The sequence below is a fragment of the Dermochelys coriacea genome, chromosome 10 (genome assembly GCF_009764565.3).
Source record: "Dermochelys coriacea isolate rDerCor1 chromosome 10, rDerCor1.pri.v4, whole genome shotgun sequence".
Lineage (NCBI taxonomy): Eukaryota > Metazoa > Chordata > Testudines > Dermochelyidae > Dermochelys > Dermochelys coriacea.
Window position 1 is genome coordinate 65,323,175 of NC_050077.1, and position 15,482 is coordinate 65,338,656.

The 15,482-nt window shown below is 42.0% G+C and overlaps 1 protein-coding gene across 4 annotated transcripts; it reads left to right on the forward strand.

Moving 5' to 3' along the window:
* Nucleotides 1–118: 118 nt before the first annotated feature.
* On the forward strand, nucleotides 119–13,803 carry DUT (deoxyuridine triphosphatase). 4 transcript variants are annotated; one of them, XM_043493573.1, is made up of 7 exons: nucleotides 119–382; nucleotides 1,443–1,575; nucleotides 2,784–2,875; nucleotides 5,267–5,311; nucleotides 11,918–11,992; nucleotides 12,893–12,963; nucleotides 13,677–13,803. In XM_043493573.1, exons 1-7 carry the CDS (start codon nucleotides 361–363, stop codon nucleotides 13,731–13,733), a joined length of 495 nt encoding a protein of 164 aa, XP_043349508.1. In that variant the 5' UTR covers nucleotides 119–360; the 3' UTR covers nucleotides 13,734–13,803. The 4 variants fall into 4 exon arrangements, with proteins under 4 accessions (XP_043349508.1, XP_043349506.1, XP_038274868.1 ...); XM_043493571.1 differs by lacking the exon at nucleotides 119–382 and adding an exon at nucleotides 440–648; XM_038418940.2 differs by lacking the exon at nucleotides 119–382 and adding an exon at nucleotides 455–648 and having other exon boundaries at nucleotides 1,413–1,575.
* Nucleotides 13,804–15,482: the final 1,679 nt, after the last annotated feature.

A 15,482-nucleotide genomic window follows, 5' to 3' on the forward strand; every position in this document is an offset into this window, starting at 1 on the left:
TTCATGCCAGAACGGTGTAATTCCTGACTGTACCACAGATACCTCCTCACTTAATGTCTCTAGCTCAGCTCCCCGTCTCTGAAATGGAGACACCTGTCTACCACACAGTGAAGTACCAGTGGCCCAGACAATGAGCTATTCTCGGAGAGTTTCAGCCAGGACCCTAGAGATAGTGTTTTGATCCCCGTGGGAAGTACCACGGGAGCTTCGCTGATCCCCGACATTAGTTCTGCATCTCATCTGAGACGCTGCACCTCACAGAGGCCCTGTGCAGGGGCGGGAGCTACCTACCGAAGAAGCCGACCCCGCTACCTGCAGCACCCTGAGTTTTCCTGGGCGGTTCCCACCTCCCTCCAGCTCATGAGCGGAGACCACAGCCAAGGTGATGCCTGACGGGTACAAAGCGGGCAGTGCGGAAGGCGCGGCGCGGCTCCGGCCCTCGGTGGACACGGGGTCCCTTTGCAGGCAGCGCCTCCGCTCACTGCACTGGCCGGTGATTACCAGGGGCGGCTGCGTGCGCCAAGCGAGGCCTACAGCCCGGCCTTCACCGCTGTTGAGCGGCTAGTCCTCCCCCCCCGCCCCGCCCGCGAGCTGCCGCAGGCGCCATGCTGGCCAAGCGCCTCCTCGGGCCGCTCCTCCGCAGACGCAGTAAGGGGAGGGGAGCGAGGGGCTGCGGGGATAGTAACCCTGTGCAACGCGGCCCTGGCGCCGCAGCACGATCCGGGGAGGGGCAGTACGGCATGGGGCGCGCAAGCGAGTCGCAGCGGGGGTTTGCGGGGCTCGGACGCTGCCGGGCCGGGGGAGTGGCAGGGTTGCAGTGCTGCAGGCTCTGAGGGGCGGGGCAGAGGTTTGGCGGGGGGGGGGGGGGAAGTGGCAGGGCTGCGAGGGTGGCTGGCAGGACTCCCGTACCGCAGGGCCGGGGGCGCTGGCAGGTTGCACAGCTTCGGGGCTGCAGGGTGGTGGGAAGATGGCAGGGCTCCGGTGCTGCAGGGCCTGGCGGTGGTGGGTTGCTTTGTTTTGGGGTGCGGGGGAGGAGATGGCAGGTTGCGCCGCGCCGGGGCTGTAGGGGGGCGGGAGGATAGCAGAGCTCCGGGGCTGCAGGACGCGCGACTGGCGGGATGCCCCTGAGGGGCTTCCGGCCTGGCCAGTGCCCAGGAGCGAGGCGACGGGGGTACCTGACCGGGAGCCGGCGCCCAGCTCGGCCCCAGGGTGCTCGCCTCCTGGGTGGGGGCGGGGCTCGGCGGCTCCGGAGGTGGGGGCGGGAGAGCCCAGTCCGTGCTTGCGGCGGGAGGGGCCCGACTCCGCCTCCGCCTCGTGGGCCGGGCCGGGGCGTGGTAACGGTTCGGATGGTGCGGGCGGGAAACGCCAGCTCCGTCCCTTCGCTCCGCTCTGTCCCCTGCCGTCTCTCTCAGCCGCTCTCCCCATGCCGTGCTCCGGAGCAGACCCCGCCGTGTCCCCCAGCAAGAGGCTCAAGGCCTCGGAGCCTGACCCGCGGCTCCGCTTCGCCAAGCTCTCCGAGAACGCGTCCGCCCCGTCCCGGGGCTCGGCCCGCGCAGCTGGCTACGACCTATACAGGTGAGGGGCGGCCCGCTCCGTGCATTGCCCGAGAGCTCGCCGCTCTCGGCCAGTGCAGCCGTGGGGGATCGGCCCTCTTAGCCCCCCGGGCTAGGGCTCAGCAGCCCCGAGGGCGCGCCCGGTGAGCGGAGCAGCTTCTCCTGGGTAGAGAGTGAGTGGCTGCCATGCGCCCTGCGGAGCCCGCCACCATCTCCCGCTTCCCCCTGTGGCGGGCCCGCGGAGCCCCTGCTCAGCGGCGCTGGGGTCTGCGGCCCTCTCCGTTGCAGGGCTCCTTGGCCTCGGAGCCTGGCGCGCGACAGCAGCCGGGTGAGCTAACCCAGCGCTGCTCTCTGTGTAGACCCCCTAGCTGCAATGGCCTTACTCTAATCGCTTCTGCATCCCCCTCCACTTTGCCCCCTCTCATTTCCCCTTTCCACTCTCCTCCAGAGCACGCAGCGTGCAGCAGCTAGCATCTGCCTCTTTGGCCAGGTCACGCTGCATTTTGAATCCTTTCATTGGCTTCCTATGGGCTTCCTTTTGCCCTAACCCTTTGCTCACCTCGCCATTTCTTTGTCTCCAACATACTAGCTTTACTAGCTGGAAAGGACTTCCTAATGCAGATAGATCCTTCCCTTTCCTCCTCCAAGGCCTTGAACATCAATTCTTTCTCAAGACCTACATGTTCTAGCCTGTACCAGCAGATTTTCCTCCTTTCCCCCCCCCCCCCCCCCGCTGCTGGTGATGGCTTATCTTAAGTGATCACTCTCCTTACAGTGTGTATGATAAACCCATTGTTTCATGTTCTCTGTGTGTGTGTATATAAATCTCTCCTCTGTTTTTTCCACCAAATGCATCCGATGAAGTGAGCTGTAGCTCACGAAAGCTTATGCTCTAATAAATTTGTTAGTCTCTAAGGTGCCACAAGTACTCCTTTTCTTTTTGCGAATACAGACTAACACGGCTGCTACTCTGAAATCTGTAATTACTGTTATCAGCCTTTTGCTAGTCATGCAATTGAATCAGCACAAACAATTTATTAGGCCCCCCAAGTCTGAATATCTGCATAGAATTTTGCAGATTTCAGGCGGCTCTTACACTGACACTGGGATAGTTCTTAGGCCTCAAGCACTGTCTTTACCATGGTTCCTGTATTTAGTCATTCTGTTACCAACAAGAAAGTACCCAAAACATTAAGTAAGTGTTGACATATATTTGCTTGCTTTATTTAGTGCCTATGACTATGTGATTCCTGCTATGGAAAAGGCCATAGTGAAAACTGACATTCAGATCTCCCTCCCTTCTGGATGTTATGGCAGAGTAGGTAAGTTAGACTGTAGAAAAGCTTCATTGAAACAGGTTCACTTGCCACAGTGGCTTGCCTTGAAGCTTGGTCAACATGCAAAAATTGCACCATTTAACCTAGTCTGTTTCTATATTGATTTAGTTCAATGGATGCAAGGATGCTCTTAAGCCAGTTTGAGTGGCTGCACAGGAGGGTTGTACCCGTTAAGGTAAAATCTTTGGAGAAGTGAATGTAGTTCAGTGGTGTAATTCCTCTTTATAGACTGCACCTTACTGGACTCCTTTTTAACTTCAGCCCATTGATTGTGACGAAATTTAAATTATCTTGAACCTGGTACTCTAGGTAACATGCTATTACCACATCTTTTGGTGAAAATATTTGAAGACTTGATGGATGACTCATAATAAACTATGTAAAATACTTTGCTAATAAAAATGTGCATAATTTGTTTGAAGTATTATAGAACCTACATATATGAAATTTTTTGGATTTTTTTTTAAGTGTATAGTGATGTGTAGTAGCTGTAGGTCAAAGCAGCTGATCTGGTTAAAATAATATTTTAAGTTCTCTTAAGAATATTGGGGGAAAAAACTTATCAAAGTACAGTACAACTTAATTAGCACACCCTAGTGCAGGGGTCTCAAAGTCCCGGCCCGCAGGCCATTCGCAGCCTGAGAACCTCCCCACTGCAGGCTGCGGAGCAGAGATGCATGCTGCCAGCACTGCCCCCCGCAGCTCCCATTGGCTGGGGAGAGGGACAGAGATATCATCACTAGTTGCCGAGCAGAGTCAGCCATGGAGGCAGCATCATTTTTTCCCCCCACAATGAATATAAACAAGTCAAAATACCAAACAGAACTATCTGATGCACACCTGGCTGCAATCCTGAAGGTTTCAACTGCTCAGTCGCTGAGGCCAAACATCAATAAACTGACAGAACTAAAATGTTGCCAGGTGTCTGGCAAACACTAAAAACTCTGGCAGGCGACAAACTGTATAAAGTTGTATGACACTTACTATTTCTAAGAAATTCAAAATAAAAAATACAGTATAAATATTTTCTTTTCTGAACACCATCTTCAGTGACATTGGCCCGATAGGAGGATTTGAGGACTGGCACTGGCCACAAGGTAAACTGAGTTTGAGACCCCTGCCCTAGTGGAAATAACTCAGATTGCTTTTGGCCGGCTTATGAAAACTTAATTGGTGTTTTAGTCAAGTTCCTATTGGAACATGGTCACTTTCAGAACTAAATGCAAAGCTCCCTGATTTAGATTCCCCACCAAGTTCTAGACATAGAAAACTCATATAAACTAATCAAGCCATTTCTTTCACAGGCTGGGAGGAAAAAGATGTATCTGTTTTTAAATACTTGAGGTGCTTTGATACTACGTTGATGAGGGTTATAAGTACTTCAGTAATGATGGTCTTATCACAAAAACAACTTCTACAATTAGCACTAGTGTCCTTTTCTTAGTAATCTCAAGAAAGGACAAGGATAAAATGGCTGTAGTCTCAACTATGTTCTTTAGTGGTGGTTCCTTCAGGTAAGAATTGAGGTACTTCCTTAGGCTTGTGCTACTACTACTCATTCTTTATAATTATTATGTGCACTTAGATTTACAAGTGGTAAAGGGGGAAGCCTGTCCTGGGTTCTAAATGTAGTTTGTTCAAATATTCAATGAAATAAAAGAGGACCAGAAATGAATCCCAAATTAAGAAAATGACAGTGTTTCCAACACTGTTTACTACCAAATCCTCCAAAAAGGGAGATTGTACATTTCTCTCATCTTCAGCCAATTTAAAATCTTTTTGGAAATAGGTAAAGCTGGTAAGGTAACATTTAATCCCCAAAGTAAAGCAGCTTGAAGTAAAGCCTTAGCAACAATTAACTTGCATTAGCAACTGTCATTTAAAATCTGTTAATAGGTTGCAGGCTACACCAGAATTGTGGTTTTAAGTGAGTTAGGTGTATTACTGTTTTGTGTAACTAGAGTGCATTCCACTATACCTGACTTCTTTGTGGTGATTACTATGGAACAGGTGTTTCAATGATAATGTGAAGAAGGGCCAAAGTGTAATATAAATGGCCATAGTCTGAATAACCTTTCTTTTAGTGGTGTTTCAAGGTAAAACAATGCATTTTCAGCTACTCCAATCATACACCCAATTCACTTAATCTGCAATCTTATTATAGCCTGCAACTGTTGATATTGTCACTTACTGCGGTCATGTAATGACACTTGCTGTACATTTTGTAGGATTACATGCAAGTTTTGGAAGGAGCTAGGTCAGTGTTTTTGGTGGTGGGACTTACTGATTTTGAGCAGCTTATCATACATAGACTGCATACTAAAATTCATTTTCAGAAGGTTTCTTAAACTTCGAAAAATGTTTTTCATTTTCTAGCCCCACGTTCTGGATTAGCTGCAAAACACTTCATAGATGTTGGTGGTAAGATGTTTATGTTCCTTTCACAGTCTCTGTAAATCTTTATTCTATGTCTCAAGGTGAAATTTAGATACTAAAACGATAAAGTGACAGCTACAGCTTCATTACTTTTAAAAGCTTCAGGAAAATAAACGGAAACTGTGATTTAATATTTTCAATCATATATTCATCCCAGGATCTAAGTTCCCAAACTATTTTGGACTGAATCTTGCTTAAGGTTTTCATTTTCTTACCATTCTTTCAGATTGATTTGGACTGGTAAGAAGAAAGTTTAGGTCACATTTTTGGGCTCCAGTAAAGCCATAATTCTTTTCTAATCTGCATATTGATTTTTTTTTTTTTTCAGATACAGAAAATAGTAACCAAATGATATTCTCTCTGAAGTAATGCTTGATGTAGCCAGTGCTTAATGGGCCAAATGCCTGTCTAACAAACATTCATCAACCAAATGATGATGATAATCGAACTAAGTACAACATATGTTCCTCTGTATCTCTGAAGTTTAGATAAAGCATTGGGACCAAATTCACCTCTGGCATGAACTCATTTACATTAGGGTTGAATTTAGACCTTTTCATAATCTCTTGCAGTTCTAGGGTTTACTGTAAACTGTAGGCAAGTACTAGGGATGATTTTTTTTTCCTTGTTCTTGTATTTTTCTGTCTTGTTCAGTAAGATTCAAATTTTCTAAAAAGGCTTGCTGCTTTGCACTCTCAGCTAACTACTGACTTGTTTTTCTGTTAGATCTGAATTCCTTATTAGTTTTAATCCAAGAAGACAAAAACAATTGTTTCATTCTTTCCTACCTATTTATTTTTCTGCCCTGAACTTTAACACAAAGCTATAAACATCATCCCAGAATTTCAGACTTAATTGTGAATGTCCTTGCTTCTGTTAGTCATCCTTTTACTGCTGTTCTTTGTACTCCCATGTCCTCTTATTATGCCTTGGAAATAGTCTTAAACATGTTATTTAGCTGCTATTTAGGAATAATTATAACAACCAAAATGTTATAGTAACTCAAGGGTAACTCATTTTTACAGCCAGTTTCCTCCATTTGACTATTCATCTTTTTCTTTGCCCATTTTCACCCTTACAAAAAGTTTAAAGGTTGTTGGCCATATAAGTTTATATGGATAATAAGAAATCATTATTTCTGAGTATCAACAGTATAAGCAAAGGAAAATTTTATTTGTATTTCCATATCTAGTTCTTCACAATCAGAAAATGGCTAATTAAGATGAAGACTTAGCTTTGACATAGTAAAAGATACCATGGTTTTACATCTTAATCAAAACTAGGTGGGAAATAATGAGATAAGGAATCCCAGAGGCAAATTTGAAAGATAAGGTTAACTTTATACTTCTAGAAAAAATGGTTTGGAAAAAGAACGGTAACTTACATTTTAGACTCCACTCATTATTCAACCTTTGTATAGATCTAGTGAAATCAGAGTGGTTTTGAATAATAGTGAGGATATGTGATACTTTCCTCTGAATATATATCAGTTGTAATTACAGATACCTGGCAGACAAGCTCCCTTATAGCAGTAGATAGGATACCTAAAATAAGTAGGTTATAGGGAAGCTCCAGCTGTACCACCTTCCCATCAACCATGTTCTTCATCACACTCAATACAAGCCATTATATACGAAGATCCAGATCCTTGGTGCAGCTGAGCTGCAGCCAGCACAGTACCCATGGAGGTGGGGAAAGATGGATCTAAGCCATGTGTTTCCCTCTCCTGATACTGGAGCCAAAGCTGAAACACTCCCAGTATAACTTAGAACAGTTTACGGGCCCTGTAAACCAGCTGAGGATCACTGGAATATATTAAGGTCTGGCTCTACCCCGATACATTCACTATGCCAGCCTAATGTCATAGGGGATTTTCCTTCTGGGGAAATCCTCTATGGACCTCAGGACAGCTCTCTTCTCTTTATGCCTGTCTGATGGAACAAAAGAAACAGGGACAAGATGTGACCCAAATATTTTCCTTTAGTAGTGTATTGTAGAATAATATATATGCATCTAAGGTTCTGAAAATAATTGTGATCATGTAATCAGAGTATCGGTGCATATACACAGGGGTAAGAGTGGGGGTAGAGTAACTTTGGTATTTTCTGAATTGTGTGCTTACCTGTGTAATCTTATGTGTAACTTTTGTGTTCAGCATTTCGAAAAAGGTGACAGTTCATCATCATAAATGAAAATAATCATGATAGTTGGTAGGGTGCCTCTTATGAAAAATCAGACATTGATGTTTTCTTGGAGCTCAGTGTCTTGTATAAGCACACTTGACATAGCAGAGATGTTTTATTTCAATACAAATGTATTGTCAGAGGTCCCAGGCTGTAAATAAGGGGCCGGGGAAAAAACTGAGCATGCAGGATTCTGTTCAGAATACACATCTGGTAGGCGTGGATGGTTTTCCAACAAGTGACATGCCAGAGTCTCGACAGAGTAAGGGCTTTTGTGTGAAGTCAGTATTTCACTCTGCCAGTTCCAATGCATGATTTTTCCAGTAATGACTTAGATGCTTTCCACCCAAAGTAGATCATGCAGAAAAGTCTCCTAGTGTTCAAGAGAGTATATAACTGTTGTAACTAGATGTTTTTGAATAATAGAATCCCAAAAAGTCTGTTACGTTAACCCTAAGCAGACCAAACGTCTGCCCTGCTGCCTCCTGTTAAGCCATAGCAATTACTTAAATTGAGTGGCTCTTCCTATAGAGACAGAGGATGTTTTAGGCTCCTGCCCCAAGTACCTTTACATTTTGTGATACAGACAATGTAGTGTGAACACCAAATGGAGGTCAGTCTCTGGTGCACTTTTTAAAAAACAAACAAAAACCTCTCTATTGGAATACTCTTTAAATTCTTTCCTTACCAACCCTTTTTCTATTTGGTAAACTCTTACCCTACTGTGTTTCTAATGGAGCTTGAAATTAGCATTGCTTTGGCAGCATTTCTGCCACTTCATTCTGCACAGCACTAGGTTAGTGGCAGTGGTTGCAGCATATTCCAAAATCATTTTGTTTATCACATTTTAGCTTTAGGTTCTAAGGGCAGATCCAGCCTATAGCATGTATGCTTTCAGGGAAGAAGTCATCTTTCGCTATTCCATCCTGAAAAGGAGAACTTTTCACACACACTGCATAGCCTGAGTTTGATTCCTGGCTCTATTAAAAAAGATATCCTATCAGGCTACAGAATCATTATAACCTCTGTCTAGTTCATAATTGTACCCTAAGAGGTGCTGTTAAATCATTAAACTAGTTCTATTTAGTGATAACAATAATTTCAGTGGCTTATTCTTTTACTACTAGGGCTGGTTTTGTCAGATTTCTGTGGCTGAACTCCCTCTCTTAACTTGGCTTTTATCAGATGTAGCTTTTAACTCATGGGGAGGATATTTTTCTCTTTTCCACCTGCAGAAGGCAAGAGAGGGACTGAATAGCAACGTTAACCTATTTATTTAAAAAAAAAAATCAATCAGGAAATCCCCCTCTAGCAGGAGTTTGAAGAGAGCTCTGACTGTGCAGGGAGTAAAACCTCCAAACTCACAGGACCCGGGAGATTGGTATGATGGTGTCCCCAGAGAGGGTGGATCCTACCCGTTCCCTCTGTCAGCATGATTCAATATACTGACGCTGGCTGAGTCCTCTGGTGCTGTTTGAAGGAACCTAGTGGCAGTTAATTCTGTTGCAAGCACTCTACTTCTGTGTAGAAATCACATAAGAATATACAGACTGTGCCATGGAGTGTGGCTGGTTCAGTGCTTCACCCGTATCTAACAATCCTGCAGGGAAATTTCTGGTTGTCTGAGAGAGGGGAGCAGATGATGCTCATAGGCAGCACTTCTGTGTAACCTGGGAATTCTGGCTATATAGGTGGATATGATAATCTGGGTCTTGCTGTTAAGACTTAATGAATCAGTAAATGGGGTGAATTATAACTGAATCAAATGGTGCATAACACCTTTTACGAAAGGCAAGTCTAGTCCTCTTCAGGAAGGGTTTCTACTAGTTTACCTACACAGAAGGTGAGGTGTTTAGCAAACTTGCTGACTGAATTTGGTGTTTTTGGAACATCACTTCAAGGCGGGATTTAGTCCTTAAAATATATGCATTTAACTCCCATGGACTTCAGCTGGAGTTGCACATGCACATTGGAGTATAGAACTTGGCCCTAAGATGCCTGGGGACAAGATACCTGTTTTTAAATTTGGGTACAAGGGAGCCAGGTGTTGAAGTATCAAACAGACCTGAGAGTTGTTTGTTAAATGTTAACTCAGCAAGAAACAGCACTTGGACACTATTTTATCTGTTACGTGTGCTATTTGTTTCAGGGAAGTGGTGAAATGGAGATGGCACATCAATGCCAAATCTCCATGGCAACATTTGAGGGGGTGATCAGAAAAAGCAGGAGCCTGTTCTTTAAGGAAAATATTTGGATGGCAACTTTATGACATGCTGAAAGTGTTTGCTGTAGTGACTAAGCTACAGTACTAGTCTGAGACTGGGTTACTGAAGCAGCATTATGAAGCTTTCCTACTTTCAAAGGCCCAGCCAGTAAAAGGTAAAGGAAAGATTTCAGGCCAGATCCTCCTCAACTAGTGTAAATCAGCGTAACTCCACTGCTCCCCTCACCAAAATTGGAGTCTGGCACTAAATAAGACAACAAGAATTTATAATAAGTCTGAATTTAAAACTTAACCTGCAGTAAAGTAACTATAAAAAGTAAAATGATGACTCTGGCATTTCACTTTACAAACAGTTAAAGGGGCATCTTAACTCAATGGGGCTATGCCAGTTTACATTAGCTGCTCCTTAACTATTGTGGTTTGGTCCACCATCCCTGTTAGGAGGCTATCGGGAAAGAGGTTTAGCTGATGGTCCCAGCCATCTTATTCAATGCAGTGGCACTGATTTCCTCCCCACTCCTTTATGTTTATGAGCACTAAGACATATTGATGACCCTCTCAACTATTCTTTGTAAAGCAAAAGGTGAATGTCACTAAATGTAATTTTATTTTTAGTTTATTGTAGATTCCTAAATAGCCAATTAATCTTATTTTCACTTTTTTTTCCACTTTGACCCAATTTCTGTTAAAGGCTGGTGATATTTATTTTAGAACAAACAGATTCACAATTAAGACTTTTTTAAAAAAAACCTCAGTGGTTTTGTCTATGTAACTAGACTCTTAACATGAACTTCATCACAGAATTAATTAGTCTCCAGTATGCACAGTACAGAAGAGTACCGCTTTTATTACTAGAATAGGCATGAGGATCATGTATGCAGAGCTGTATGAATTGTCTGTTGCTGACCGATTAAGAAGGTGAACTAGCAGCAAGTCTGCTCTAGAGTGACCTAAACCAGCATTGCAAGCATGGCTTTGGCATTACATGGGAAGGGAATTTATTTAAGTGTGTGGGAGTTAATGCTTTAATTAGAATGTTTGAAATTGCCAGAATTCTTCTCTTCTACAGATTTCCGACACAAACTTTAACCAAAGAGCAGCACTAAATTTAGATTTTTGTATGTATATATCTAAGCTGGCTGTCTAAATCTCCATTATACTTAAAACTTTAGAGGATCACTGAGCTTTTAAAAATACTAGGACTGTAGTAATCCATCAATATGCAAAGTCGAACCACTAAAGAGTATTTTGTGTATTACTTTTGGAAGTAAAACTAGCTCTGATTATGTTAAATTAGCAAGCTTCATTCTCAGTCTTTGTAATAAGTAGAAATATCTAGTTCACATGCTGGGACAGGAAAAAAAAAAGTACCTCTAGCTGAATAGAAACACTTTGACAATAAATGTCTTAAAAATTAAGTAGTAGTCTCTGGCTCAGTGTGACAGTGCCTAACTAATTTAGGAGCGTAAATCCCATTGGCAGTTGGTGGGATTTAGGCTCTTAAATCAGTTATGTACTGCTATGTTGAGTGCAGCAACACCTACATACCTTTAAATATCTGGGCCTTAATGATTTTTAGTAAGTATTTAAAAGCTTATTTGTGTGCACTGTATGTTCTCTCTCAACCCTTCTACCACATTGCTTCCATTCACAAAATGCTCCGCATTAGCTGAAGCTCTATTTAAAGAAGAACTTCAGTAAGGCTAAGAATATAAGATAGCCAATCATATTTTTAACTTCATAAATGACAGCCAGGCTATTTTTCTCATCAACAGTGTCCATTTTAAATCTGGAAGAAATCTATTGTTCTAGACAACCAATTTGAGGCAGTCCCTTTCTCAGCTAAATTTGTTCAAACTTTTATATGGGATAGACAAAAGAAACCATCATATCACTTAACAGTGGTATTAAATGCTTGTTGAAATATGCATGTTAAATTTTAGAAATAACGTTCTAGAAAAATGCAATGGGGTCTCTTTAGTTCATAATCATTGCAAATTAGACTTGCATTTGGATATTCCAGTATTTTAATATCTAATCTCTTAAGAGGATGGATGGATACACTTAATGTGCTGAAATGTATCTACGAATCTAACTTACTATTTCATGAATATCTTTCTTCCTTGATATTAACATCTCTCCATCAATTGTAGATACAGTTTTTAATTACTCCCTTTATTACAGCTGGGGTCATTGATGAAGATTACAGAGGAAATGTTGGTGTTGTACTTTTTAATTTCGGCAAGGAAGATTTTGAAGGTAAGCGTTAGATTGGAAAAAAAATCTGTATTTGAGATTGCAGTCAGCAACCTAAACTTGATATTTGCGTATTCCCTAAGGGGGGCGGGGGGAACGCAACTCTTCACCCAAGGTTAAGAACATATGCCTTTCTCTTCAACCAGTAAACAGATGGAAAATCAACTAAGTCCTCATCCATGCCTTGCAACAGGCAACCATGAAGCCTTATGTTCCCAGTATAACAGGTAGCATGGAAAGACTTATAGCTCCAGGACTGAGCTACCAGCTCTGCCCAGTGGCAATTTTTTCTTCTGGAAAATTTCCCTATGGTTCATCAGAAGAAGAGTCCCAATCTGATGGACCCAACTGGGCCAATAGTTGGGAATGATGAAGACCTCCCCTGGAGCCTGCGGGAATTAGTGTGTGGGGAAAGAGATGGCTTACCATCAGCTATGCTACCTTCTCTTCTCCCTCCCCACAAACACACAGATGCCCACCCCTCCCATGCTTTACTATTCTACTTCCCCTGTGCTCCTAGAAGTAATCAGAATATATTTTGAGTCTGGGGACTGCTGTTATCTAGCTAGAGATATTCAGAGAAAGGGGAAGAAACCAGGGTTTCATTTCAAAAAGGGAGCACTTAAATCATAGTGTGCAAAAAGCTAATAAATATTTTTCTGGAAAACTTGTCTGAAGTTATTAAACTAAATTTAGCAATTAGTGGGAAGTTGAGTGAGTTTTAGTCTTGCTTAAGTGCAAATTTCTGGGTATAACGAACTCAAATTGCTACAGATGCCTACATAATTTAAATTTCAAAATTTAATGCTAATGCCATAATGTTTTATGGAGTCTTAAATATGGAGATTGAAGTTGTATTGGGCTTGTTACTTTTAAAAAAATAACCTATTAACTTCTCTTAAGTTAAAAAAGGGGACAGAATTGCCCAGCTGATCTGTGAACGCATCTTCTATCCTGAGCTGGAGGAAGTTCAGGTAAGTTACTGGAATGAAATGCTTGCATTCATCTGAGTGTACAGGAAGAGCTGTATTTAATCTCTCAAAATTCAGAGAACAATTGGGCTTTTCAAAAAGTTATTTACTTCTGTTGCTGCCTGTAACAACATGTAAATTATCACTGTTTGAATTAAAAGGAAATTTAACACTTAATTGTAAGTCTTTACAAGCCTGTTGGGGAGACAGGGGATGTGAAAGAGTTGAAAATCAGTACTTTGGTGTTTACTAGAAATCTGGAATAATTTCAATTTGTCGGCATGTCTGCTTAGAGTTCTATAATTTATGACAACCAATGCAATTTGCCCATGTCAATGCAAGAGAAGGAATGGGGTGATAATCCCACCCTGAAAGAACCAATTTAAAGAAAAACTGAAGAAAAGATTGATGCAGTTTTCCTGGAGATGAGCAATTTACAGTTTTAAACTATTGAAGGCATGGCAGACTGACATATCTTTATTTTGAACATGTAAGATATTGTAAAAATATATTTTAACATGGGTTCTGTTGACTCCTGAACTTAATTTTAGTTTAAAAAATTGAAGCTTATTTATGCTTGTGCAGTAAAGATCTTCTCCATAAAAGAAAATGTACTGATTTTTCTGTGAGGAAGATGAAGAGCATGCAAGAAACAAATGAGTATATATACATAAGCATAAGTCTTTAAAAAGCTAACCTTATTAATCTCTTTTCAGGTTCTGGATGACACTGAACGTGGTACAGGTGGCTTCGGTTCCACTGGCCAGAAATGAAGAGAGATGTTAGATGTAATAAATTCTTACTGTATTTGGATTTTATTGATTAAAATGTTCTTTTTGTAAACAGTCTTTAAAGAATAGTTTCAAAAGGGGAGTTGGGATTTTAGGATCTGTGAAAGTAAGGGACTCATAACTCAAGCATTGTACAAGCATCTACAAATCTCTGCCCTCTTGTCCACTTCCAAACTGAGAGCAAGTGATGTTGAACAGCATGCTGGCTTGCAGTACAGAGAAATCTGCACAAGAGATTTGACAAAGTATTTTTTGTTTAACTCCTAGGATTCTGAACCAGTGTTTCTATTGATATGGAAGTTTAATGGTACTAATTACACCACCTTTGTGCCAGCTAGATTTTCTGACATCTTCAGATAAGTACTATTTTGCAAGAGAAAAGTGTGTGAAGCTATCTTGCAGCAGATTAAGAAAAATAACTCACTTTTTGGAAACTAACAATTTAGCTTATGCCCTGATACTGCATGGTGTAAAGATTGCTTAATACAAAACTTGTCAATGAATCGGTATTTCTGAAGTCATGTCATTCTGTCTTTCTGGTAAAAATGTGACCACCTCATACTACAATTAAGCATCTTTTCAATGTCTCTACACAAGTCTTTCATGCCTGAGAGACTTCAGTATAATGTTCAAAAGATAGTTATGTTGGAGAAATTTGATCCTCAGGTGTTGTAAAGATGACAAACTGTCATTCAACATCCAACAAACAAGGTTTGTTTAGTTGCAGTTTGGTCTATAAATACAATCCTTCACATATAGGTGGCTTTGGTACATGCAAAGAATAGACATGTCACGTCAACAAAAATAGTTCATATAGGGTGATGTGTGAATAAATACTTCACAGAAAGGGGACTCTGAATAATTACTGGAATGGTCCATCCAGAGTAGTCTTTTAGGTAACAGTCATTACACCAATTAGCAGAAAGTTTTGGAGTCTATCCCAAGCCTAATTATTTCTTAAAGTGTAGGAAATCTATAACTTAACTGATCTATCAACATACAAGTGAAGGAACATGCACTATAAAAGGGGTAAGGAGGAAGGAATGTGAAGTAGTCTTTTCTGTAAAATGGCTAGAAGAGTTGTGGGGAAGTCGTGTTTTTTTTTGTTTGTTTGTTTTTTTTTAAATAAAACCACCACCACACCCGGGGAAGAATTGATTAATTTTCCTACAGTTGCCTGTATCATATGGCACATCAATAATAAGAAAAAAGTTTGTGAATGTTGCAAATCCATGGAAACTTTCATTTAAGGATGTCTGTACTTTACAACTTCCCATTGCTGACAAAGTTAAGGGATATATAGGCCTATAGGATTATGATGAGGATGCTCCTCCACAGGGCAGGTCTACACTAGAATTATTACAGCAGTGCTGCTGTAGCACTGCTAGTGCACACATTGCCAATGGAAGAGAGCTCTCCTGTCTGGAGAATTACTCCACATTCCCGAGCAATGGTAGCTATGGCAGTGGGGGAGCATCTCCTGCTGACATAGTACAGGTCATGCCTATGCTTGCATCAGTGTAACTTGCTATCCCTCAGGGCCGTGGCTTTTTCCACACCCCCAAGCAACTTAAGTTATATCCAAGTAAGCACTAATGCAGACTTCCTGTCTCAAGCTTTGTGGCCTGAGTGCTTTTAGTCCTTTCCCCTCTTCTAGGCCTAAATCATATAATGCTGAAGATCCAGACTCTTACTCAATATCGTATATGGCATCGTTATCCATGCCAGTTT